The 26,845-nt window shown below is 52.0% G+C and overlaps 8 protein-coding genes across 8 annotated transcripts; 4 read left to right on the forward strand and 4 right to left on the reverse strand.

The window, feature by feature from the left end:
* Window positions 1-2,052: 2,052 nt before the first annotated feature.
* CPAR01_07362 (Tim17/Tim22/Tim23 family protein) lies at window positions 2,053-2,839 on the reverse strand (the record flags this gene model as incomplete). Its single annotated transcript, XM_060491631.1, has 4 exons — window positions 2,053-2,147; window positions 2,207-2,419; window positions 2,476-2,595; window positions 2,662-2,839. The coding sequence occupies 4 exons, from the start codon at window positions 2,837-2,839 to the stop codon at window positions 2,053-2,055; spliced, it is 606 nt and encodes a 201-aa protein (XP_060350505.1).
* A 786-nt stretch (window positions 2,840-3,625) lies between these two features.
* On the forward strand, window positions 3,626-4,086 carry CPAR01_07363 (uncharacterized protein; the record flags this gene model as incomplete). Its single annotated transcript, XM_060491632.1, has 2 exons — window positions 3,626-3,933; window positions 3,993-4,086. Coding segments are annotated over 2 exons (402 nt in total), but the record flags the coding sequence as incomplete, so codon positions are not given.
* A 354-nt stretch (window positions 4,087-4,440) lies between these two features.
* On the forward strand, window positions 4,441-8,307 carry CPAR01_07364 (ubiquitin carboxyl-terminal hydrolase; the record flags this gene model as incomplete). The annotated part of the gene is made up of 4 exons (XM_060491633.1): window positions 4,441-4,522; window positions 4,634-6,093; window positions 6,148-6,538; window positions 6,593-8,307. 4 exons carry the CDS (start codon window positions 4,441-4,443, stop codon window positions 8,305-8,307), a joined length of 3,648 nt encoding a protein of 1,215 aa, XP_060350507.1.
* A 4,529-nt stretch (window positions 8,308-12,836) lies between these two features.
* Window positions 12,837-13,306, forward strand: CPAR01_07365 (uncharacterized protein; the record flags this gene model as incomplete). The annotated part of the gene is made up of 3 exons (XM_060491634.1): window positions 12,837-12,901; window positions 12,947-12,996; window positions 13,059-13,306. The coding sequence occupies 3 exons, from the start codon at window positions 12,837-12,839 to the stop codon at window positions 13,304-13,306; spliced, it is 363 nt and encodes a 120-aa protein (XP_060350508.1).
* A 464-nt stretch (window positions 13,307-13,770) lies between these two features.
* On the reverse strand, window positions 13,771-14,256 carry CPAR01_07366 (uncharacterized protein; the record flags this gene model as incomplete). Its single annotated transcript, XM_060491635.1, has 1 exon — window positions 13,771-14,256. The coding sequence occupies one exon, from the start codon at window positions 14,254-14,256 to the stop codon at window positions 13,771-13,773; it is 486 nt and encodes a 161-aa protein (XP_060350509.1).
* A 790-nt stretch (window positions 14,257-15,046) lies between these two features.
* On the forward strand, window positions 15,047-17,556 carry CPAR01_07367 (phosphoketolase; the record flags this gene model as incomplete). Its single annotated transcript, XM_060491636.1, has 2 exons — window positions 15,047-16,562; window positions 16,619-17,556. 2 exons carry the CDS (start codon window positions 15,047-15,049, stop codon window positions 17,554-17,556), a joined length of 2,454 nt encoding a protein of 817 aa, XP_060350510.1.
* Window positions 17,557-18,448: 892 nt separating this feature from the next.
* On the reverse strand, window positions 18,449-19,246 carry CPAR01_07368 (Ras family protein; the record flags this gene model as incomplete). The annotated part of the gene is made up of 1 exon (XM_060491637.1): window positions 18,449-19,246. One exon carries the CDS (start codon window positions 19,244-19,246, stop codon window positions 18,449-18,451), a length of 798 nt encoding a protein of 265 aa, XP_060350511.1.
* Window positions 19,247-25,234: 5,988 nt separating this feature from the next.
* CPAR01_07369 (uncharacterized protein) lies at window positions 25,235-25,963 on the reverse strand (the record flags this gene model as incomplete). Its single annotated transcript, XM_060491638.1, has 1 exon — window positions 25,235-25,963. One exon carries the CDS (start codon window positions 25,961-25,963, stop codon window positions 25,235-25,237), a length of 729 nt encoding a protein of 242 aa, XP_060350512.1.
* Between the last annotated feature and the right edge of the window lie 882 nt (window positions 25,964-26,845).

A 26,845-nucleotide genomic window follows, 5' to 3' on the forward strand; every position in this document is an offset into this window, starting at 1 on the left:
AGTTTGAATCACAAATAACATTCATAAACAGCCTCTGAAGCTGAATATCATCATAGTAACAGGGGAGATATGAAAGGGGCAGAGAAGAGGACGACGTACCATGGATAAAGTGCTGCACAGCACCGTGGAACTGCTAGAGATGAGCATTAATGACGAAGGATGTTCATCATAATGAGTCCAGGACATGTTGGAACGTGCTGCTGAAGAGATCTGGCAACGAAGTTAGCCAACTGCAATTTTTGTGTACAAATGATGTCTGAACGTGAGTAAGGTTGTGGCGTCGTAGCGGGTGTCAGAAAGTGATAGAACGGTGATGTTTCGAATCATGTTGATTGTAATCATAAACAGCCTCTGAAGCTGAGTCTCATCATGTAGTGGGGGTTTGATTCGGTGACGCGAGTTGTGAGAAGAGTGCTTACCAAGACTTCAACATTGCGACTGTGAAAGCGTCTTTATTAACTGAACAGAAGCCCTTTGACCCAGAAAGATCCTGTCTGAAGGGTGATTAGCCGATGTCGGACCTCGACGGATACGAAAAGCCAAGATATTGTGGTTTAAGAAGGATCAGAAAAATGATAGAACGGTGATGGGTCGAATCATGAAATAATTCATAAACAGCCTCTGAAGCTAGTGATTCATCATGCTAGAGAAAGGGGGTAACGAGAGAAAATCCAAGCTTACCAAAGTCGGGGACGAGAACCCGCGTGTCCGCCGTTCCATCACGGCGTTTACTGCAACTAAAGTCTGTCCACACTATAGCGGGATATTGCACCCTGATCCCTTGATCTGACAAGTGAAAGAGTCTTCGCGTAGATCTGATGGCACACCGAGCGTCCTTCCATGGCTTCTGTTCTCTGCTTTTCTCTTGTAGTTCCAAATGAGTTCTGCAATTTTCTAGCATTCAAATGCCTAGACGTCGCGGTCAGTACATCTGAAAGATCAACAAAGTATGCAATGTTGACAGGAAAGATTGAAGTGTAATCAGACAAATGATAGAACGGTGATGGGTCTAATCATGAAGATCATAAACAGCCTCTGAAGCTAGTGTATCATCATACAGAAAATGTGCAGTGAATGAAAATAAAGGCTGGACTTACTCTGAAAACATCAAGTTGGGCTTGGCCTGAAGGTTAGATCATGCTGGCCTAAAAGCTATGTCAGTATTCGTGAAAAGCTGGCAGACGCAGAAAATCGGAAATTTGAATCGCAAATCAGACAAAAAGATAGAACGGTGATGTGTTGAATCATGTAGATCATAAACAGCCTCTGAAGCTTGAGTATCATCAAGAGAGATGGGGTAGAGACAAAGAACTTGCCAAGACTTACCTTAACATATGTGGATGGTGTGTATCGGAGGCTCAGCATAGCACACTGACGTCAGGTCTGGATTTGGATGTCAGTTTCAGTCACAGATAATGTAACACGAGATTATGAGTATTGAGAGCCAAGTCAGACGAATGATAGAACGGTGATGGGTCGAATCATGAAGTGATTTCATAAACAGCCTCTGAAGCTACTGTATCATCATAAGGAGGGAAAGGGTAAACAAAATAAACTGACCATTAGTAGATGAGGTTGCGGCGGTGATAACGAAACACTTGTTGTTGTTGGTTGCTGCTAGAAATCGACTTCTTGTTAGCGAGTGTCGAGAACAGCAAGATGCAAAAGTTTCCAAAAAACAAACTCATAATCAGATAAATGATAGAACGGTGATTGGTCGAATCATAAAATAATTCATAAACAGCCTCTGAAGCTAATGTATCATCATTGAAGTTGGCAAATGCCGACATTACGCAAGAACGTACCATTGTTGAGACGCAGTCGGCGGTGCGTCATTGGAGACAGGCACACATCACGCGGAAGCTCAGAGAGCATGAGAAAAAAATAGTACAATTCTCCATTTCCTCTAGCCGATGAGACTCCTCTTCATGTGCCCACGTGTTTCGCAGGCTGTGTATATGTACAAGCAACGGGAAATAAAAGAGCATGCCTCGCTGGGCTGGGTGGTGGATTGGTGGTGGTGATGGTTTTGATGTTTCGTTTGACTTTGTTTTACTCGACAGTTGCCTTGACGGGGTTGATCTCAACACCGTACTTCTCCTTAAGCCGCTCACGTCTCCGCTCCTCGTAGCCCGGCGGCCGGATACCTGTAACGCGTCAGCCCTCTGTGGGATATCAAGCCCCGTACTCCAAAGGTTCAACATACCACGGCCCTCGCCAAGCTCTGCAATCGTCTCCTCGATCGGGCGTCTCTTGGCCGCGCGCTGAGCAATCTTGCCCTCGAAATCGGCTTCGTCAACTTCGGCCGTGTTCCATCCTCTGAGGCGTCCGCCGGTGACCTCAAAGACTCCTTGCCATGCGCCGAAGGCAGCACCCAGGCCGAGCACAACGGGCATTCTTCTGGCTGTGTGAGGCGCGACTTGTAAGTATCCTGTCTTGATTGCTTCTTTCCAGACTCGGGGTTTGTATCCATACTTGTCATTCCGAGGATTGAACCGGCAATGAAGCCGGCAGTCGCGGTGTTCCACGGGTCGTCCTTTTCTCTCAGGTTGGCCATTGCCGACTTGGTGAAGCCGTATGCGCCACCACCAATCGCTGCGCACATTCGTTAGTATTGAAAACTTTCAATTGGACGTGGCGAAAGGCAATTGGGCGACATACCCATCACGGCGATGATGCCGCCGCTGCGGGTGAAGACGGACATGGCGCCAACATTCTGCTTCTGGAGGGCATTGTGAACAGCGGCAATGAAGAAGCCGGCACCACCGAGGGCGGCAGAGGAGGAGATGGCCGCCTTGATGGCGTCCTTGGAGTGGTACGTATCGTGGTCGCCGGCCATGGTTGCGGGGTGGTTTGGAGTCGCGGGCCAGACACTCAATTGGAAAAGAAGTTGGTGAGGGATGTTGCGGAAGTTTGAGGTCAGGTTGAAGCTCCACGACAGGTGCTCCACCTCCGGGTCAGTCACGTGCCAGTTCGGTGTGGAGCCAATCAGACTACCTGCAAAGGTCAACTGTGTATGCCCTCGGTGAGGTGTGTTTCCGCTTTTGGCTTTGGCACATAAGGTACTTGAAGTTGATTTCTATATTGAATTAGAAACAATCAATTCATATCTTACATGGGTTCAAGGCTAAGATGCCTTGAGACCAATTCACATCTGTTTCAACCAGTCTTTTCTTGGTCGAGGTAAGTAGGCAATTTGGTTGCTTGGGAAGAAGAATTAGGTGGTGCAGTTTTCTTGATGACTCAGCTTTCCTCTAACGAGCTTGGATCCGCTCGCCAGGTCACCTGATCTTGATCCCGACGACGGTTCATGGAAGCCATATCCCTGCATTCCATGTGATTCTAGCCACAGGCGCCGTGCCTTAATCACCCCATGCCGAGCCGGGGGTTGACCTGAAAGAAATCGGCAGGCGGTGAAGAGGTTAGCGGCTACATACCTACCTAAGGCACTTGAGGTACCTCACCGGCGAAGCTTCCTCTCGCTGGCAAAGTACCTTGCAGGTGATCTAAGCTCCTTCAACTGCGACGGCTTAGTGCGAGGCTACCAGCTGCGTCAGCCTGTCTACGTCTCGATCCCCGCCACACACCACACTACCTGTCCACCTTGAGGTCGCATGAGGTAGCTCTTGCCCGTACGTCCGTCCCTGTCCTTAACGCATTGAAGCTGCGTAATTGTTTACCATCCTCTTTTTCAGATACTTTTCACGTCGTCGTCTTTTCCTGGGGTCTACAGTCTTCTTATCTGTTTACACATGCATTTAGATACCCCAAGCTCTGCTTGCGTTCTCCTCCACGTCGCTGTTTCTGCCACTCTCCCCCGCATGCATACCGCACCGCACGATTTAGGCGTGGCCTCCGTTTGAGGCCGGCACGACAAACACTCTCGGCCACAAAGCCAAGCCAACCGGCCTCGACAAAAGAAGCCCCTTCGCTGTTCGTTCTCTCTCTTTAATGCAACTTGATCTCGCTTTCTTGAACTAACAGTTATACAGTGCCCCGCGTCTAACAAAACCTACCCTGCCGTTCGCGATCGAGCGATCTTCCGCCGAACATACATCGAGTTGCGCATCTTCAATACGAACATAGATATTCTCGCCGACGGCTGCGATAGTCTTTGACGGTCATATATCAGTGGAGGGACGAGGAATAACTACGGCTGCCCGTCGATCCACCCGAAGCACTACTGGCTACGTTGAGCTACTAGCTTGGCCAGCACTTACATCGAAACTCTACATACTCGTAGACGACTACCAACCTGTGACTCGAGGTCCTGTACGGGAAGCTGATGACGATTCGGGAGTCGTATGCGAGGCATAAATCGACAAGTCTACCCACACTGAAGCGTCCAGTCAAAGGTTTGGCGCGAGCTTCGATTCATCATTAAGCATACCATATCGAAAGAGGCAGCAACGCATGGCCATCACGGACCATTGCTCCATCATGTCACCAAGCGATTCACCGACTACCCAGCACTGGGAAGGCAGCCCTGCGCCGGTCAAAGAGAATATGGTTGGAAAGACTGGTACGTTGGATATTCCAAATGAGCACGGGTTGCGCGTCTGGTCTTCACGACATTATGGCTCACCCGAATTTGTCCCTCGACCGTTGATATTGAATGCTTACATTTCTCTAGGACGCCTTGCCCCAAGATGGATCCAAGACTTGCTCAACTCTGACCTTGATTCCGGATCCTTCGCAAGAATCGAATGGGACCAACAGGCGCGCTGCAGCAAACCAGGAGTACCGCATCGACTCGTCCTGGTGGGCAACCAGAGTACATCAGATACTCGCAACCCTGGTGTGCTGTCTTGTGTCTGTGCGATCTGCGACTTCCACTTCTTGATCAGGACCTGTTGGGACCCAGATCAGCTTGTCTGTCTGTGTCGCCCTAATGCTCTCCACTTCCCTCCAAAGGACACAGATTTCTACCTCCATCATCTCGTCAACATCAAGCAGCCGGTTCGACCGACCAAGTCGACGTCAAACTACCATCCTCTCATCCGTGAGACTATACTCGCTGTTGAGCACTTCGCCTGCTCCGCTCCTCGCTGCACACTGCAAGTTACAGTCGAGATATCACGGCCTCGGCTCAAGCGGGAGTGGCTACACCTCCTTCTCAATGAACAGCGCATTCTAGACAATCTGGCAAAAGCCAGGAAGCAGTCGCCGGAACGATTCGCGGACGCAAGAGATGATTGGTGCACAAGCGCTCCAGTCACCCTGAACACCTATCTCAGAGACTTGCTGGATAGGCCCAATCCACGCAACATATCTCAGCGTAATAAGCGCTTCCAGGTCGTATTTGGCGAAGAATGCTATGTCATTTTCAGAGCCATCATGTTCACAGAGGAAAACCTGGACAAGGACGGGGTTCTTGAGCCTTACTTCATCCCGCCCACTCTCGAACCTGGTACCCCCGGCATACCAACGGAGCTCAGCGCATTGCGGGCATTCGTTGAGGATATGCAGGCCGAGACGGAGAGTGTCATAATAAGAGGCGGAAAGACTGGCGAGAATCGGCCCTATGTCGGCAACAGGCTCTTCAAAGAGCTGCAATGTCTTGACTACCCCCAGAACAAGATTGCACAAACAGCAACGGAAGCGCATCGGATTCTTGGAGTGCTTCCGGACTTCGACAAGGCACTCATCTTTTTTGCCTACACTCGGCAGTCGGCCCTTTGCGAGAAGCGACGTCCTACCTTTGTCGAGGCCCTCAAGGATATCGCTCTCCTTACAAACGACGACGATTTCCAAACCCGAGCGATCCAAGAGCTCACCATTATGGACGGGATGCCCGCTCCGGATAGCGTTGGCGCAGGCGACGAGTTGCAAACACAGGCGTACCAATTTTTTAGCCTTAAATACACCGCCAGCGACGATAATGTCGTTTCTGCCTTCAATACCAAGATCGAACACTCACCCTCTCAAGCTGACTCTGCCCGAGAAATGCTACAGATCATTGGGCGCCACAGGAACAGCGATCGCATTCTTACCCACGCAAACGGCCCGATGGACGTCGCCTCAGCCTATCGCATTCTTGAGGTAGATCCTCAATGGCCTGACAGCACCATTGTGATGATGTCCAGTGTCAAGGTGAGTTATTTGGCCGGAACTGCGACCATCTGACCCTGCTAACAATCCCTCTAGCTGAACAAGGATCCGAAAAGCAAGGCTACAGAGGAAGTCGCGATCAAGGCGATGGAAGCTATCGCCGAGGATAGGAATAGCGACGAAATCCGCGAAGCGGCAAGAACTTTATCTCTATTGGCTCAAGCTCCGGATCAGTCCGCACAAGCTGTGGAGATGGACGCCAGACCTTCCAGCTCAGCCAACTTACCTGTCGGTCTCGAGAACATCGGCAACACTTGTTACTTGAACAGCATTCTTCAGTATCTCAACACTGTCATTCCCATCAAAGACTTGCTTGCCCATTACCCAGACTATGAGCTAGGCCTGGATGATTCGCATATCCAACGCCGGCTTGTCGGCGGCAACAAGCTCAAAATCGATCGTGCCGAGGCAGTTGTTGCCCGCGCTTGTAAGTACTTTTCTAGCATGATAGGCACAGGGAGCCATTGCTAACACCCCATAGTCGTCGATGAGTTGAGCAAACTCTTGGACAATCTCAGTGGCGCTCAGGCTAGTGCGATCCGACCATCCCAACGTCTGGCCAATGCCGTGCTGTTGCCGACCTCGAACTTGACCGAAGATCCTGCTAAGCAACCGAGCAAGACTGCGGAGGAGCCGAAGACTCTGGAAGTCATGGGTACCCAGTTTCCCGCCCCTCCGCCACTCCCTGCCAGGCCTGCTCCTGGGCCTCCTACACATACGGCAGAACACGTCGAGGACGTTGACATGGTTAGCGTCACCGTGGACCCGATCTCTGAGTCTGCTAGCAGCGTAAGCTCGCAGACTCTGGTCAACCTTTCCGATGTTGACCACGAGAAGAAGGATTACGTGCCCGAGGATAAAACCAACATCAGAATCGTTTCTCAACCAGTCGAGGTGTCCTCGGCCCGATCCACGAACGATAACGATGTCAAAATGACAGGGTTCGATACAGCCGTTCTCAACGTGGAACAACGAGTACTCAAGGCTTTGGAAACACAGACCCGAGACTCGGGCACCGATCAACAAGACGTTGAAGAGGTCATGGGCAGCATCATCAACCGTCTGCAGGCTGCCATTAAGCCTACAAGGGTAGATACCACCGATGAGGTCCAGTGGGAGCCGATCATGGACACGTTCTATGTGGAGTTGACCAACCACACGAAGTTCCCCAATCAGGACAAGTACAAATCAGACTCAACTCTGGAGCGTGCCATCACGGCATATCCTGCTGAAGGTGGGCCGACGAACATTCATGACGGCCTTAGTCGCAATTTTGATCTCCAACGTGTCGCTGCCGGAGAAGCAGATATCATGCGATACACGTCGATCAAGAAGCTTCCTCCGATCTTACATGTCCTTATCCAGAGAACGAAAGGCGATGGCCACAAGAACATGAACCCGGTTGAGGTATTCGAGACATTGTATCTCGACCGGTATATGGACACACCGGACGACCCTCAGTTCTTCAAGTTGCGGCAGAAAGGCTGGGCTCTTCAACAGCGCTTAGACCAGCTGAACAACATGCCCAAGACTGCGGTCGAGGATACTCAACTCATCGACAGTTTCATCAGTGACTTTGTACACGTTGAAAAGACTGATGCTGAGGAGACATCGTCGCTTCTCAACGACATGCCAACGTCGTCCCTTAGCTTTGCGGGGCAAGAGCTGACATTCCCTATCTACCCTCCACAGTCGGATGAGACATTTGAAAAAGTGGAACCGCCTGAGCCTACAGGCTTCACGGTGGAAGGACGCCATCAGATCAGCAACATGCGCGAGGATGAACTGAAGTCCCACAAAGCGGAGCTTGATCAGCTATTCGCACAACACAAGAAGCATGCGTATCGTTTGCATGCAGTGATCTGCCACAGTGGTCAGCTCAGAGCTGGTCATTATTGGGTCTGGATTCACGATTTTGAGGCTGGAGTGTGGCGCAAATACAATGACAGGGTCGTCACAGAAAACGCCGACACGAAGGAGGTCATGAAGACTCTCAACAGCAACGGCGATCCTTACTACCTCTGTTACGTGGAAGATGGCAAAGAAGGCGACTTGGTCAAAATCCCCAAACGCCAGCAAGAAAACCCTAACTCTGCTGTCAAGGACGGGGATCGGGATGCTGATGGGGACATCGAACTCATTGACGTAGAGAACAAATGGCCGCAGGGCTCAGGCATTCTGTCACTAAAGGAGTAGAACGCCCTGCCGAAGAATGTCATTCTCAACTTATTCGGAAGTTACACCAAAGAAACAGACGCAGCAGATGAAAATCCAAAGGAGGAAAGGGGTCGTGCACTAAGGAGACGAAGTGCAAGTAAGTCAGGGCTTGGCTCAAACCATCATCAGGCTCTCACTAATTGTCTCTAGTGAAGAGGACTCCGCCGAACTTTCAGAGGGCATCACGTCCGCTGTCAACACGCCCATCCAAGCTACGTTTCCAGCTTGACTGAACCACGAAATAACGCTACAATGGCGACACGGTGGTTCGCACCAACTTACTGAGAGATTGGCTTTGGACTTTGTCAAATGAAAGGTGTAGAATACGCGCTTGGGCCCTTGTAGATAGCTCATTGGGGTTCGAGTTATAAAGGCACGAGCGGGCATGGCTTTGGTAGAGGCATCATCATTTCTGACTGGGAAACCACCGCCAATACCCTCTTGCTTAATGATAGAAACGATTTAGACGTTACATTTCTCCCTGTTCGCATTCCTGTCCTGCTTCTTCTCCTCGTTGTACTCGCTGAATGTCCCTCTTCACAGTCACCAGTGATATCTCCAAACAGTCTGCCGGCATCGCTGTGGAGATGTCTCGCTCGCCGACCCAACCAGGACGGCGATGTCGGCTCCGCCCCGCCCCTTTAGCTCAGTGGTAGAGCATCGCACTCGTAAGCTGTGATATGCGAAGGTCCACGTTCAATCCCGTGAGGGGGGATTCCATTTTGCCTGTGCTGGCTCTTTATGGCCTCGTACAGCAGATTTGAGCAGGTTTCTCGAAGGAGAGGCCCTTGAGGAGTTGGTTGTGAGACGGGAACGTGGAGGAGTCTGGTGGATATGCTGGATGGATCACGAGTAGGAATAGTAGCTTGGGATAGTGTGAATAGTTCTCGCGGCTGTGAAGGCGGTGTTCTTGGGGGCGGGTGTGGTTCAAATGTTTTGTCGTCTGTTGCTCAGAATCTGAAGGTGAGGCGTAGGAGACTCGGGTTTCGCTCAGATGCGTAGCAATTCAACGAAATCTTCTGTGGCATGTTCTCTTCATTGTATCTTTGTACGTGGGTCTCTCGGAAAAAGCCTCGAGCTATTTCAATTTTGGTCTATGGATCTAGAAGAAACTGCTTTCTCAGAGCCTATCCTTCTCATCGAAGGGACGTCTATTACACTGGGATTGGTGTAAGCCTCAAAAAGAAAGCCGATGTATATGCAGGGGAGTCATCACCTGATGTCTTCAACATTGACACCGGTCCCGCTTATTGCGAGATCCACGGAACCAGGGGTAAGATGAGACACTACGCAAGATCTATCAATTACTATCAAGCTTTCTGCGAGATCAAGAAACATGTTTCAATCTGTCTCCCTGCAAGATATCTTAGATATCATATGTGGCTTGTTGGCGTGATAATTAAGACACTGCCCTGCGAGATCCAGGTGAGCTCGGAAGGATCGTCCAAAGGGGACGGACCATAGGGCGGGGTAGGTATTGCGAGCAGGAAAGAAGGCTAGTCATGCCCGCTAGATGCAATCATCACGTCAAGATGCGCAGCCGTAGGCGTTCGTACCCCGTGGGGAGAGCTAGGGGGAGGGGAAGAGGCGTGGTCTGATGAGGTCTGGAACCCTGGAATGGCGGCACCGGCTTGAAGACCCGGGTAGCTGGGATGGGGGAATAGATATGCAGGGGCCCATAATCAACGAGGGAAAATGAGAACAGGTTTGCTGGGAGTCTGCAGTAGGTGAAGCGGACTGCCGGCATACCTAAGTGATTTCTTCGCGTGATGGGGGCCTTAGAAAGCAAAGGTTCAATCAGAAAGTAGTTCGAATTGCATAACATCGTACAAGCTTGCAGTCTCAGTAGTTGCAACAATAGCCTGCCTTCCTTTGCCCTCACGTCTCAGCTCGTGTGTAATCTTATCACAGTCTCAGTGTTCCTTGCCTCTTCCAAGCTTTGTGTGCGTGTGTCGGCCCGAACCCATTCAACTTCCATCAAAGCCAGTTTCCTGTCGCTCCCCCAAATTTGCCCTCTTCCATTTTAGTAGTCTCTCATCACATCGCCCTGGTCGTCGTCGCCGTCCTTGATGGGGATAGGCGCAGGAGGCTGTGGGGTTTGAGGTTTGTGACTTGGGTAGGATGCCATTACAAGGGTGTGGAAATGTTTTCTTTTCTTCTGCGTACAATTGTATAATCAATCGAAATGCTCATTTGACTCTCCTTATGGATGGGATGATAATGTTCGACGTAGGAGAATCACTCACGAGGCGGTTTATGATAGTCAGTCAAGGAAGAGGTTGGAAGAAAGTTTTCATCATTGGTCGCAATTTGAGAGCGGACGGAGCAGAGTATATACAAACATAACTTCTATGCTTCCCCTCTCTTTACCTTTTCTTTTCTGTCTGAACCAAGCTATTGGGGACCATAGAACGCGGGGGGACGGCGTGACGTCAGGCCACCGTGATGTCCAAGTGTGTCGACTCTCCCCTTCACTTGGCTGTTCTCTACTATGAAGGTGGTCACGGGCGTTCCGCTCGGACGGTTCGTGAGCTAAGTCAATTAAATGAGTTTACGCGGTCTCGCAACCCTTTCGGATAAATGGGGCATATGGCAAAGGGAGCAAAGTGGTCATCGAGAGAGTTCAGTCCGTCGGTGCGGGGGATGGACTTGCAACTCGTCGTCCACCGGAAGTGAATAAAAGTCTACAGTTGGGGGTCTCGCATTATGGAACAATGACTTTTTGTTTTAAGGGTCGCGATCTCGCATGGGGACATTATCTTTGTGCTGTCAGTTTGATATCAGACCAGAATGGGGTCCGGGATTGGATGTCATCGTAAGTCAATGGTCATTGAGATGGGACGTAAGTGACGAGGATCAAGGCCACGTTTTATAAACCCCAACTTCTATGGCTAACCATGGCTAAAAAATCGTCATCCGTATGATAGTTTGCCTTCACTGCGGTCGGTATCTCCTATAAACAATGCGTGCCCATGTTGAGAAAGGAGCAACTAATCATACTTAGATGTGGACATCCTGACTTACGAGTAGGCACGATAGCAGTGACTCTGCGCCCAGAGCAAAGCCAAATCGGCGCAAACTCCTAGGCAGCTGAACCAAAGCTCTTTGCAAGTGCCTACTGCCCCTGAGTGCTGCTGGTAAACGGTTAGTTCCCGCGTGTCGGCGGCTGATCCCCCACCAACCCCGCCGCAGCCGCAGGACAGCAGCCCCCGGTCGGCTCGGAGGACCTGGCTTGGTGACCCGCATACGAAGTACATGCGGCACAGCGTGGAGCGCAACTGTCAGACTCCCCGTACCCATAAATTATCAGATCAGGACATGAGAATGTGAAAACCCCACCATCCACCTCGCTGAACAACTTCTCGCGAGGGGTTCCGCTCATCGAGATCCAAGGAAAGCCGGAACCTGTTTTTAGTCCGAGATTGCGGTGAAGAAGAAATGCATGAAAGCTCTCAAGGTTGCGCAAACGTCGAGGCAATGAGACAATTCATACCTAACTCAGGATAAGTCGGGGCGATTCAAATGACAGGTGGGAATCCACTCTCCGGGTCAAGGAGGTTAGCGTTTTATGGTGATAAAATTGTCGCAGATGTCTTGTCTTTGAACGTCTGCCAGATCCCCAGATTGTTCGACTTGCAGAGCCTCGAGACCATGGATGCAATGTCACATTTAAATTCCGTGTCTAGTCCAATAGACGCTTGGCTTTGCCGAGTGCTGTCACACAAAACAAGGTGAATACGGTGTATAGCGAGGAAGGCTGTACCCGCTGAAAGACGAGCCTATTCATCACCCGCGGGGTGGAACATTTTATCATATTGATAAGCGTATGTCGTTGCGTTCTCATATCGTCGTCTCAAGCAGATCGCCGGCGTTGTTGGTTGGCATAAGTCCTGACTCAATGCGGAACACCGGATGACTTGGAACCCAACGGCATTCCGTAAACATTCCTTCAAGCGCACATTGTGGGCTTTCCTCTCATCTGGCACGGTTTCGCCAAGAGGCTACCCCTCCATCGGCGAGGTCTCATCCCTTAGCTGACTTGCCGGTTGCCGCTGCAATTGCTCTGAGTCTCTCAAGACGCAAGACACTGAAGGTCAATCGATATTCAGCGGATGGCGTGGCCTCTGGGGGGGCAAGATACTTGTTGTAGGCAGAAGAAACGCTGATGCGGAAGAGAAAAATGACCTGGGCGAGAAATTCCCAGAAAAACAATACAAATGGCGATTCAAAACAGCGCGTTGTTTCTGCGGAAGTGACACCAAGGAAGGACGAGCACCGAGCTCAAGCTCAAGCTGCAGCTCCCCTCCACTTTGTCCTCGTCTTCTCGGGGCTGGGGTCCTAGCTCCCGCCGTGAAAGGTGGTGGGGTGATGTCTGCAGGATTGACACTTGGCGGGGTGTGTCAGGCCCCCCAGTGAACCGGGGTTGCCAGGCTTATTGTGGCACGTAAGGCAAGTCGTGGATGAGCGGTGCCATGATCTGCGTGCATATGCCATGATCCAGACTCGCCATGAATCAGCTGCTTCTGGATCTGGGCGAGGAGCCGGCCGGGTTCCGCACCATCAGTTGTTTCCCGTCGTCTAGCTCGTGCCTTATGCCAGGCTTACACGACTAAGGTAGTCCGATGCAATTCGGCACAGCCTGCCCAGTTGCCTGCAGAAGAAGGCCAAGTACCAAGGCATCTCTCTGCAATGGCGGGATATTTGCTGCATGCCTAGCTAGATTGGCCAAGGGCAGAAGGCGTCCGGGTTCACTGCTAGGCTTGCCGGGCCTGTCATTCATACTCCTTGCCGGCTAACTGACGACGTCCTTGTTTCGATATTCGTCTGGCTCCTCCGGGACAGCATTGTCATTACCAACGCCGTTGGTGCAGCTAATGATCGGGCCATCAGTGGACTGGTCGACCAGACAAGCGAATCGAGAGAAAAGGCTGGTCGTTCTAAGCCGGTTGCACGGGGACACCGGCACTGGTTGCGATAGGGCGTTGATACGAGTAAACGGTCCGAAACGGTGGTGCCGTAGAGCATGCCTAACCCGGGATGGAGGCTCTGTTGTTGGCTTTCTCTGGAGGCGAGGTAGAACGGATTCTGCTGTTTTCTCGATGGAAGGATGCCACTGTCCCGTGATGGTAGGGAGATATTTTGGGTGTGCCATTTCGGTTGACGCCACGCCAAGAAGGGGATCGTATCTGGCGATTAGCCGTTGTCCTGGGAGTTGACTATCTCATTCCCGAAGATCGGGTAGTGAGACCACCTAGCCAAAGGGTGATTGAGGCTTTTTGATGCAGGCATGGATGGGTTGGATTGGGTCAGAATCATGTTGGTGTAACAGAGATTGGCCCGGCAGCACGGACTGGGCAGAGCTGCCGATAATGCGAATGTAGTTGCAGGCGTCACGTTGCAACTAGTAATGAAGATGTGTGCATCAGCACCTGCCTCACCTTGCTAGTCACCGTCTTCACCTTGGCTCGCCATGGACACCGTAGATACGTAGCCCGGGCCGGCAAACGGCAGCTGCCGACGGTGCCGAATACGTACCTGGAAGGTACCGTACCATGTCCCGAAGCGGCGATTCTGCTCGGCCCGCTGCTGCACCGACTCTGAACTCTGAGCAGCAGTTTTTCTCCGTACTTCCTCCGCTGACTGAGACCTCTCGACCACCAAGGTGCAAGCGTTCCTGACCCAAAAAGCCATTGAATCCTGAACATCCCTCCTCAATCTCCTGAAAACGGACTGACAGGACAAATTAAGCACTATGACGCGGACAGGATCACAACCGATACCGACGTGGGGCGTAAGGTGACGTCGGCTACATGTCGCCTGGTGCCATGGCCGCAGTTGAGTTGCATTCAGAAAATCAGACCACCTCTTCTCCCCACGCACAATCACCAGCACCACCCACCGATCAACCTCTCGTCGCCCAAAGAACATGCAAGGAAAACCCGCAATTCCTCAGCTCATCTGCAGCCGCCGTCTTAGTTTTCGTCCCGTCACCCTGTCATAGGCAGCTTCCGGACCGCCCAGAAGGAAACTTCGCCATATGCCACTAACGGCAACCCACGCCAGAAGTCCACGTTGCCAGGATGCCATGACACCCAACATCTCTTTCTCTTCTCCTCTTCCCCCCCGCGTTGCCAGCCCATTGGAGCCTTTCATTGTGGAATGAATGAGAGTCCCGCACCTGGGGTTACCACTTCTCCAACTCCCCAGGCTAAAAGTCCCAAAAAGATGCTTCACCTGGAGCCCCATCAAGGAACGTGTTACGTGCCACAAGGTTCCGTTCCGTATCTTCGTATCCCCCACCCCTGCTTGTATGCCCTTGTTCTTTCAACGTTCGCAACCTTCGCCTCCAACCCAGGTTGGTAGCCGTCAACATCGGCTGATAGCTCCCGGACCTGCGTTTACGCTACTCAGTCGATGCCCGCCGGCCTCCAACCGGGGATCAGCACCATAGACGTGAGCATCAAACTCCAGCCTGGGCAGAGCTACCCGCCTGCCGCCCGACCTCTGGGCGAAATGACCGCAACATATCTTGCTCTCTCTCTGTCTCTCCTCTGACCTCTTCCGGCCTGACTAGTAGGTATAAAGACCAAGCCCTCTCGGACTTCAGTCAACTCTTGCCTTTCCTTTTCTAAACCACCCCTTTCAAGGCATCTTGGCCTGAACACACCTACGATAAACATCACCAACACTTACGTACCTACCTCCCGTCACCATCAACATGGCCGACAAGGAGGTCGAGTCCATCAGCCCCTATGGCCCAGCCCGGTCAACAGTAAAGGGCGAGCCCCTCTCCAAGGAGGACATTGTAAAGTACAATGACTTCTTCAAGGCCAGCTTGTACCTGTCTTTGGGAATGATCTTCCTCAAAGAAAACCCCCTCCTCAGGGAGCCCCTCAAGAAGGAGCACATGAAGCTGAGGTTACTCGGTCACTTCGGATCAGCTCCGGGTCAAATCTTTACCTGGATGCACTTCAACCGTCTTATCAAGAAGTACGACCTCGACTCCATCTTCATCTCCGGCCCGGGCCATGGAGCCCCCGCCGTGCTCTCCCAGTCGTACCTCGAGGGTGTCTACTCCGAGGTCTACCCAGAGAAGTCGGAAGACGTTGAAGGCATGCAGAAGTTCTTCAAGTCCTTCTCCTTCCCCGGTGGCATCGGCTCCCACGCTACCCCGGAGACCCCGGGCTCCATCCACGAGGGTGGAGAGCTTGGCTACTCCGTCTCCCACGCATTCGGTGCCGTCTACGACCACCCCGATCTCATCGCCCTGACCATGGTCGGCGATGGTGAGGCCGAGACTGGTCCGCTGGCAACTGCATGGCACAGCACCAAGTTCCTCAACCCCATTGTGGATGGCGCCGTCTTGCCTGTCCTGCACCTGAACGGTTACAAGATCAACAACCCCACAATCCTGGCCAGAATCTCCCACAAGGAGCTGGAGAACCTCTTCCTCGGCTACGGCTGGCAGCCGTACTTTGTCGAGGGCGACGATGTCGATACCATGCACCAGGCCATGGCCGCCACTCTGGAACACTGCGTCCTCGAGATCCGCAAGTTCCAGAAGCAGGCCCGCGACTCCGGCAAGGCCTTCCGCCCCATCTGGCCCTTGATTGTCCTTCGCAGTCCCAAGGGCTGGACTGGCCCCCGCAAGATTGACGACAACTACTTGGAGGGCTACTGGAGAGCCCACCAAGTCCCCATCCCCAACGCCGCCACCAACCCCGAGCACATGAAGCTCCTCGAGCAGTGGATGCGCAGCTACGAGCCCGAGCGTCTCTTCAAGGACGGCCGTATTTCGGATGAGCTCAAGTCTCTCTGCCCTACCGGTAATCGCCGCATGAGTGCCAACCCCGTGGCTAACGGTGGCGTTCTTAGGAAGCCTCTCAAGCTTCCCGACTTCAAGGAGTACGCTATCAAGGTTGACAAGTCTGGCGGCACCATGGCTGCCAGCATGAACAACATGGCCACCTATCTTCGGGATGTCATGGCCCAGAACATGCAGAGCTTCCGTCTGTTCGGACCCGACGAGACCGAGTCCAACAAGCTTGGTGCCGTCTACGAGGCCGGCAAGAAGGTCTGGATGGGCGAGTACTTTGAAGAGGATGCCAACGGCGGCAACCTGGCCCCTGAGGGACGTGTCATGGAGATGCTTTCCGAGCACACCTGTGAGGGTTGGCTCGAGGGTTACATCCTGACCGGACGTCACGGTCTTCTCAACAGCTACGAGCCATTCAGTAAGTTGACCTCTCTCTCACGTATTGAACAAACATGATGCTAACAAATTTTGCAGTCCACGTCATCGACTCCATGGTCAACCAGCACTGCAAGTGGATCGAAAAGGCCCTCGAAGTTGAGTGGCGCAACAAGATCGCCTCCCTCAACATTCTCCTCACCGCCGTCGTCTGGCGCCAGGACCACAACGGCTTCACGCACCAGGACCCGGGCTTCCTCGACGTCGTCGCCAACAAGAGCCCCGAGGTCGTCCGCATCTACCTCCCGCCCGACGGTAACTGCCTCCTCTCTACAATGGACCACTGCCTCGCCTCCTCAAACTACGTCAACGTCATCGTCGCCGACAAGCAGGAGCACCTGCAGTACCTCACCATGGAGAAGGCCGTCGAGCACTGCACAAAGGGCATCGGCATCTGGCCCCAGTTCAGCACCGACCAGGGCGAGGAGCCCGACCTCGTCATGGCCTCGTGCGGCGACATCTCCACTCACGAGTCCCTCGCCGCCATCGACCTCCTGCTGCAACACTTCCCCGAGCTCAAGATCCGCTGCGTCAACTGCGTCGACCTCTTCAAGCTCATCTCCCACGAAGACCACCCCCACGGCCTCACAAACGCCGAATGGGTCTCCCTCTTCACGGACGACAAGCCCGTCATTTTCAACTTCCACTCCTACCCCTGGCTCGTCCACCGCCTCACCTACAAGCGTCCGGGCAACATGAACCTCCACGTCCGCGGCTACAAGGAGAAGGGCAACATCGACACGCCCCTCGAGCTCGCCATCCGCAACCAGACGGACCGCTTCAGCCTCGCCATGGACGCCATCGACCGCATGCCACAGCTCCACAACCGCGGCGCCGCCGCCCGCGAGACGCTGCGCAACCAGCAGATCGCCGCCCGCATCGAGGCGTTCGAGACGGGCATGGACCCGCCCTTCCTCAAGAACTGGACCTGGTCTCACAACGGCCTGTGGCAAAAGGTCGCCAAGATCACCACCTAAGACTTTTGATAGATGGGGGTTAGAAAAGCTTTAGATGGAAGAAACGACTAGATGAAATGTTTGGACAGGTTTCACAGACAGTAATGTTTTTTCAGAAAGAGTTTGTTTGATGCTACGGCGTTGTGGTATACTTGGGATAAGGTGAGAAGATATCAGGGCAGTTTTTTGCGAGTTTGAGAATGAGGTTTTTGTCGCGGCGGTGGCACATGTGCTCTAAAGTTGAATGAAAAACAAAACATGTTTTTTTTTCATCAGATTTACATTCATCTCAACAAGATCTCACACTGGAAAGAACATAACTAGTCTGCTTCACCTTGAATATGCTTGATAACTCACACGCATCATTGGTATCTAAACGAAAGCAAAAAACACAAGAAAACGCAAAAGTTGAGATACAGCCTAGGCCATATCGGTGGTGTTTTGCCCCCCCCCCCTGGGTACAATCCCTCGCCCTTCACGACCCGTACAACAGGCGGTGAGGAACTTGCGCTCGAGACTCCCAAACGCCCTCATTTGATAATGCTACACTTGCGTGTAAGTCCCAATCTCTCTGAAATCCCAATGTGCAAAAACGACAATGTACCGGCTGTCAAAGCTGCCTCTGCTACCGTGGATGATGGCATGCTTCATCGCCATGGCGCTTTATGCAGACCCTTTCCTTGCGCAACGGCCTGCAATGACTTTGGTTGTCACACTCGTCCCTGGGTCTCTCTAGAGATAGGCTTGGACCTCCTCGTCGGCCCCCCCATCTCAGCCACAGGTCGACAGGCGAAGCCGCTCATGGTCTCATTTGATGGCCTCACTTTTGAGTAGCAACCCCGCCGTAACAGCTTTAGATGCAACATCGACATTCGAAAGCCATCTTGGCTTAGGGGCCCATCAAGTCAAAGCCTCACCAGCACCGGAGCTTCCTCCATATCGATGCCTTGCCAACCTTGCCTTCGATGTTCGGACCCCGAACACCGGGGCCGCGTTTCTCATTCTGCTCGCTGCCTGCCGGAAGGGGACTTAGCGGCTTGGTCATTCCTCTCCGATCCATTTCCATGTTTTCGTTGACGCCCAGCTCCGCCATGCGCCTAGCCTCAACAACGCGACGAACAATGAGCGCAAACGTCTCCTCGATATTGACCTCGAGCCGTGCACTCGTCTCCATGAAACCGCACCCCCGGCGACGCGCCCAGTCTAGGCCCATGGCCGCAGGAACAGCGCGGGACTCTTGAAGGTCACATTTGTTGCCGGCGACAATCTTAACGGGAGGAACGGTTTTAGCGCCCGGCGTGGCAGATACGGTATCGCGGTAGGAGGAGGGTGAGAGGCCGGCACGTTTTGCGCGCTCAGCATTATCGAGGCGAGTCTCTGCCTCCATGTCGATGAGGTCGTTAAAGTACTGGAGAGCGTCGATGGAATCGCGGGAGGTGATGTCGTACACGAGCAAGAAAGCATCCGCGCCGAGGTTTGATGATGCCCACATGCCGCGGTACTCCTCTTGCCCGGCCGTATCCGTAAGAGAAAGGTGGTAGTTTTGTCCATCGATCTTGCGGGTGATGGAGTAGGAGTCCTCAATAGTGGGGTCGTATTCGGAGGTCCATTGCGAACGCACGAGACGGAGAGTTATAGAGGATTTTCCGCAGCCGCCGTCGCCGCAAATGGTAATCGAGATTGGCGTCGGGGCTTGTTGTGAGATTGACATTGTGGTAGTTGATTTTCGTTCCGAAAGACCAGAGATGTGGCGGTTGTGGTGGTCCAGTGTCGGCCGCCTTGGATTGCGGGGACAGCTCCGAGGTTGTGTCGTCACACGTCGCGTGCGCCGTTGGAAGTCGCGAGTAGAGGACGCTTGATGACGGTGGACTTGGCGTCGCAAATGCGCTGTTTGCTGCGTTACGCGTTGAATTGAGCTTTCAAAGAAAGGTCGAATGCGATCTCGTGGTGATATTTCGGGAGGGAACTCTGGTTCGGGAGATTCAGTCGAGAAGTTTTGTGGGAAAGAGTCGCTAGTACAATAAGTGGTGGTGGGTGAGGTGAGATAAGAAGAGGTCCGACTCTCTATTAGTAGCGGCGGTAGGGCAGGTAAGGTATTCGTAGGCTCGTGGGAGCAAGGTAGTCGGACGGCAGTGCAGCAGCTCTTGTGCTTCTTAGCTTCGTTTCGGCTCTCAGACCGCGCGCGCGGTTCGACCGTTTTTCTTCTTTTAGTTAGGATCGAGTAAGAGGCAAAAGGCTGTGGCGTAATCGTTCACGGGAGCGGCCCCCAAACAGGGTTCGTTCGTTTGGGACCGTGGGCTTTTTCTGGGCAAGGTGGGGGAAGCGAAGACGAGAAGGAGAGTGGAAGACACCGGAAGTTAAGAAAGGTGTGCGTCTGTGTGGTTTGCGTCGCCTCTCTTCGCCTCGTGGTTGTTATTTTGGTTGATCTTGTTGCTTTGGTGCGGGTAGCAGGTGTCGTTCGTCGCCTTTTCTACGTGCCCACCGAGAGGGATGTGGATGGGATGATGGAGGTGTCGTTGGGGTTAGTCCGTATCGTGTGGCGCGCGCGCGCGAGACAGAGAGTGTAGACCGTTGAGGTTGCAATGAGCGAGGACTGAATCGGTGGGAATGGATTGACTGGACGTAAATAGAACCCGTTCGTATTCTTCGCCCTCAAAGGTGAGACAAGATGTTTCTTTTGTCGCGAGTGGGAGCTTGAGCGATGCGGGGAGCAGAAGACGTCGTTGGTCAATTGGGCGCCGCCGCAGATGCAGTCAACAGGTGAAAATTGATGGTGAGCTGCGGGATGGGATATTGGTGTGAAATCCGAAAGTGTGACGAGGCTGTTGGTAGGCCTGCCGATGGTTGGGTGGTGTGTCTCTGGGAGGGCCCGAATATCGCAGCGATAATGCGGGATGGTGGTGGGTGGACTGTATTCGGTATGGATGAATGGCTGGAGAGATGACAGAATGAGCGAGGGGATGCGCTTGCTTTTGATAGCGACCCTTGGCGGCGGTGCTACGGTACGCTCTTCCTTGGACCTTGAGTTGTGTTGCGTCGTATTGTATTGCGTTGCGTTGCAATGAATCGATGGAAGGGAAGGATTGACGGATGCACTCGGTCTTTGGGGGCCGAAACTTGAAAGGCAAGAACCTACGAGACTGGGAAGTTAACCACCCAAGGTAGGTACACAAGGATGTCGGTAGAATACGAATTGAGTACAATCGGAACCCAAAGCTCAAAGATGGGTGCGGATTAAGGGCAAAAGCAACGAGCAGACCAAGGACCGGGCCCCTGACTCTATTCTTCCTCGCTCCGCCCTCCTATTATGTATTTGTTTTCCTTGTCGTGCTCGTATGAGATGTCTGTGGTGGTCGTGGAAGAGAAAAAGAGTGGTCACTGGAGTGCTCGAGCGTCGCCCCGTCCGAGGGTGAGGTGGAAGAAACAAGAGGGATGAGGCCTGCTCGATGGGGGAGCTCTGATGGGGAACCTCCAGCTCTGACCCGGTGAGGTACTGGTATTCAAATAAAGAGTCTATCCCGGGCGCTGTTTGGCTGCAAGACGGGATGCGACTGCGCGGCTCTGTCTCGGTGATTGTGGGATCGCACGAGGGGTGGGCGCAAGCTCCAGGAGGGGAGCTCCCTGCAGCGATGGTGTTTCTATCGTGCCTACAGTTCCGATGAGTGGTGTTGCTGGTCACTGGTGTGTGTTGCTCAAACCGTGCGTAGCTAAACCTGACGGATCACGGGTAGCGTTGGGTTTTGGATGCCGGGGCGCCGGACGAGGATGGGATGTCGTCACTGAGGGATGAAGAGGGGGGGTTATTGATGGCTTTGATTTGTGATTTGTGTTTGGTCTTGGTGACGAAGAAAGCGTTTGGAGAAGGGGAGGGGACCCTGATCACCCTGATCCAAGATGTGACGATGTGACGATGGAACAAATGGAGAGGCAACGAGCAGCATGAAGTATCAAGTATTCCTAACTTCTTAGGTACCTATTTCGTATTGTGTATGTATACGTACCTGTCACTCGGCCTCGGGGAAGAAGGTGCAGACAAACCTGCCTGCCTCCTTCCCTCCTTCCTGCCTTCCTTCCTTCCGTGTTGATTTCCCCCTTTCCGCCCCTTCCTGATGCGTCTCTGATTGTTTCGTCAATATCAAGTCAAAAACTGCTCTCCCTTTTTTTCCCGCTCCTTGACCCTTTTCAATAAACAAGAATGGAAATGTCGTCTGTTTCTGGAGATGCCCGTGCTGCGCAGAAAGAAGAAAAAAACCACAATATCTGCAGGGTACCACTGCTGCTGCCCTGCTACTGCAAATGTCAAAGATGCTGCTGGTCCGCTAGGTGCTCCGTCCACCGTCCGGGATCTTTGTCAGTGCAGAGGCCGGGGGAGACCCCGGGGGGGGGCCTTCACAGCAATACCGCGTAGGTGGGCTGAAATGAGATTGCGGACAACTCAACACTAAAACAGCGAAATAATATTGCATGTTTATTTATTGGACATGCCATGTTACGGACCCGTACTCCATTCCGATGCAGAATAATTGCAAGACGGCGCTTGTTCTTTTCAAAGGAGAATGGATCCGAGAGCCGCGGTCAGTGGTCCACATTCGAATCTCGAATCTATTATCCTTCCACTCCTTCTTTCCTTCTTATTCTCCGAATCCTCTCTGCTTTCTCACTGCGATAAATGAACGTGGAGACTTGTGCAATCTGCTTGTGAAGATTTTCACCCTTGCATATCGGGCTGTCCGAGATGTCTGTCAACTTTTTACAATGTCTTCATGTTCGTCATGGGGGCCGACCTCCTTTTTTCCCCTTTCGCCTTGCAGTGGCTGAGCGGAGGACGTTTGTTGTAAACGTGTGTCGTATTGCGTCGCATTGGCTGCTCGTCTATCCGTAAAGTACAACTTGAAAAACGTTGATAGTTGCAGCCACCTATTTCTTTTCGGCCTAACGCCCGCCTCCCACCACCACCACCTCTCACCCAGTAGGCTGGGCCGCAATCAATCAATCGATCCAAGATTGTGTTTGCCCTTCGAGAAGCGACGCTGGCAACCCGTAAACTGTGGTTGGCTGCCCCTGTTTGGCGACAGTTGATCGTCCTCTAAGCGACCAAACACCAACCCCAGGAACCAGGAATAGGTTCCAGGAACAAGGACTAATAACGCCCGCAACGGCGCAAAGCTGCAAAAAGATTTTCCTCGCCTTCTTCCTATTTTGTCTAGTTCTGCGTCAAACTCGTAACCCGTCTTGGGATGGTGAATTTCAATTGATGCCTTACGACAACGTTTTTCTTGGTGCATGGTGTCTCACTGTGAGGAGAGCGAGTGAGACTCACATATTTTTACTCTGCAACAGTTTCCCGATTCCAGAGTGAAAGCCCAAAGACTCAAGACATGGAGACTTCCAGCGACGCTTCACGCTTCACGCTACTTAGGCAAAGCATGCCTGGCAAATGGAACCAAGTGCATCCGGTCTGGCGGGTTCAAGTTCAACACCAAGCGATGACGCTATCCCCGTCGCATCGCCCACTCGGCCCTGATTCCCGGTTCCATGGTCAGGTTGGTACGTAGTAAGTACTTCGTAGTCCGTACACCATCCACCAGAAGCAGCAAGCAAGCAAGCACTTCTTCCCCCCTCCCCTCTGAGACCGTTTTCTCATCCGGGGTTTTGGGTTTGGGGCGTTCCTGAATCTCATACCACGTGTGTCTCTGGGATCATTCTCTTTGTTCGCTTTGTCGTGCCACGCGATCACTCCAATTCCTGTTTGCAGGCGGGCCATCCCCTTCGATCGAACAATGTTTGTTCTATGCATTCCCGCTTCCCTCCCCCTGCGTCGAAGGTGCATCATGCACATGGCAAAATAGAACGCCTTACGATCTCGGGCGTCAATCAGGCGGACTGCATGCAGATTCGTCCCTGGGCGGCTGATGGCGGCGCAATCCGATGCAGGTCAGCCCAGCGGGTATTAATAATGAGCTGCATATTTTCTCCCCGAATACTTCGTACTCTGCAGTGTAGAGGAAACATCATGGTACAATCAGGTGTACGGATTTCTATCCTCCAATGACGATGGTGAACCTGCGTTTCAACATCTTGTCAAATGCCACCTCACCCGCATTGGTCACAGGTATGCCCCTTCTTCCTGGAAAGGTCGTGGGTGACAGGGGACTGGGCTTCCAGCTTTCGATCCTGTGAAACTTTCCCCGTGGCATCTCAAACAAATGTCGTCTGTTGATTCTGCGTGGTCATGCTCCGCCCCCTCGGGAGTCTTTGAGGAAGCTTGATACCGACGAATGCCCGGGTTGCATCGCTGGATGGTTTGGCATGGGGTGAAGACTCGATTCATCGAGTTCGTGAAGACCGAGTGAAAATGCGTTCGATTCTGGGGGAGTCCATAGCTTGACTTGACATCGCATGCACACATATCGCGCGCTTCTAGTATACTATACCTTCGTAGCCAGCAATTTTCCTACAAGCAGCCCCTGTGTGCTCGATTGTTTCCGTATCACGAATGACTAGTCGATGAGAGGTATACCAGGGAAGAAAGTCGCCGCTCAACGGCGCGAGGGGGGTCTCACAATAAAACAGACAACAGAAAAGTCAAATAGATGTAGGTCACCATGCATCATCGGGATCCGGAGCAGGGCAGAAGGAAAATCGGCTCCCGGTAACCGGTGACATTCCGGGTGAGACACCGCTAAACCACATGCTTGGCACGGCGATTCATTGGGACGAATCCGGGCTGATGGGAAAGATCTGACTGTGCCGCTTCCCCTCCGATCGGGGGCTCTTGCGCTTTCAAGCCACTCTCGAAAGTCCAGATTATGTACGTTGAAACAGGCTTCATCTATTGATTGATTGCCCTCTCCTTGAGAAACTCAAATGCGAGGAAAAGGAGAACGTGTCTGTCTGCAAAGTATAGGACGTCTATTGAGTCACACGGAACGAACCTGATGAAATAGATGGGTCCAAAGAAGATGCTGATCAAAGCACTTGTAGGTATTCATTCCATTAAACCAGCAGGCTCAGATATTCGGATGATAGAGTGAATAAAGGGCGCTCTACTCTTCTTGACATCTCGAAGGTTGGAACCCTTACACGGCGCTCAGTGGGTTGAATTCTCGCATCTGCTATCATGTCGTGCTACCAGTTTTTATAGTCAGAAGGGTACTGCATGTAACGCGATTCACTGCAGCACACCCTACGAGAGTTCTGGGAGTGTTACTCCCTACTCATTATATCAAGTTGTCTGGATTTCTACAGGCCAATTACTCCTCGGTCCTCCGTATCTCTAAGTTCCTTGAACCCGACACCTTGCTTGTCAATGAAAGAACTTCCCAGCGGCTATCACAGTCAGTAACAATACTTTTTGGTCAGACCAAAAGAAATCCTATGAAGAAAATGAGCATCAGCTACAACATTACCCTGCACTGGGATCATGGCCCATTATCTGTAGGAAATCGCAATGAATAATATCTACTCTAGGGATGAATCCTCTATCCCATCCAGTGTAGAATGGCGTCAGTACATACATCTGCGTTTTCCCTCAACGCTGATCTCTCTTCAGATTCTTCAATTTTGTGCAGTATCTTACTCGAATTGCTACGGGATCATTAAGACAAGTCGTAGAGCGACAGGTGATTTGTTACTACCCTAAGTGGCACCGACGCAATTCCGCACTCGATAGATTAAGACAACTTTTTCCAAACACAGATTAGAAAGTGATAGCCTGAACGGAGACTGGATCTCCATATTTCTTGCGAATCTCATCCAAGCCAATAATTGAACAGGCGATGACTGTGGCCGGATCGGAGTCATTGCTAAAAGTTATGATCTTCAAAATGCTATTTTTGGGTTTAGGAGCGTTGACCTTCCAAACGCCGTAATTGGGATCGAAGAAGCTTCTGGTCCCCAGGTTCCAGCCAACCGCATGGGCACATGGTTTGCCGCCTTGTTTGAAAGATAGGATGAGAAAGAGCTTGAGCTTTGTGTTGATCTTGCCCCAGCTGTCAAGCAGATAGTTGATGAACTTTTGGGTGTCGTCGAGATCTATGCCCTTACTGTCTTTGACTCTCGTGAGGGTCTGGGAAGGATCTGACAGGTTACTGCACCATTTCAAGTAATCACGCTCATTGTCTGTATCAAAGGAGCCTTGGACTTGAGCTAGCTTTGCAGCCATTGCCTCGGTGGGAGAGGGGACGGTGCCGGTGTCAAGCCAGTGCATCACCGCAGCCGCGCAGATCCCTTCGGCTGCTCCCTCTGCATGGTGATCCTCAAGCAAAGCTTTGCTCAAGTTGTTCGATAGATACTTGGGATTCAGGTTTTTTTTCATGAACTCCCCTTGTTCGAAATTGGTAATGAGCTCAAGTACGCTTGAGCTACGTGGTAGGCTCGCATATTTGTCTGCAATATCGATGCTTGCATTGTAATCATTCGATTGCATCTTGCCTATGGCCGGTCGGTTACCATTGGATGAAGACACCATAATATCAATGAAATAAGAGACTTACGAGATCGTTTGAGATGGAGTTGCTTATCTTGCAAGACACTGGTTACTACAACTTGGAAGGGCGGAAGGCGCAGCGGTTTGAAGCGGCCTCTTGAGGAGAGAATATGAGTTATTTTAAGTTGTCAGCCAAAAAGACTATTTGAACAAAATCATTGACTGCGTACTGAATTTGAAGTCTGAGGTAGAGGAGGAAGGAAAGGCGGTAAAGCACTTTTTGATTGTACAACAGAAAAGGGAGAGCAGCTTCACTTAAAGTACTTACTTTCGTGTCCGGGTTCGCGAATGTGTTGTTATTCAATAGGCTTTCCAGTACAGACTGTATACTTATCTTTGCAGCCTTTGACTCACTTTGTGGCATTTTGTATGCGAACATCGGTACTTCTCCTTGTGCCGTCTCTGCAACTCCTAAACGGGAAAAAGTGTCTGGGACCGCCGAAGCTGAAAGATACGGCGTCGCTTAAATGGCAATACTCCTGAACTACGGCTGAACTACCTTTAGATGGCTTGAGACTGAGAGTGCGATAAGTGATGGGGTGACTGGTCCAGCTACGCTTCTCTACATCACTAGTCCGAAAAGGAAGGCAAACAGTCGTGGTCTCGTGAAGGCAATCGGCTGACGAAATGAAATTTCTTAGGTATTGCTTCCAATCCGCCAGCCACACAGAAGCCTCGTATACATGGCTGCTGGTTTCGGTGACTTTATGCGGCTGAGGGATCGATCGCAACCCAGACCGGAGCTAATGAATGTGATAGTGAAACCATTTCAGTTGACGCTATCCTAACCGGCCTGAAAGATATGTGACGTGCTGTCTGTCA

The sequence above is a fragment of the Colletotrichum paranaense genome, assembly GCF_030867605.1.
Source record: "Colletotrichum paranaense strain IMI 384185 chromosome Unknown Scaffold_5.1, whole genome shotgun sequence".
NCBI classification, from domain to species: Eukaryota; Fungi; Ascomycota; class Sordariomycetes; order Glomerellales; family Glomerellaceae; genus Colletotrichum; species Colletotrichum paranaense.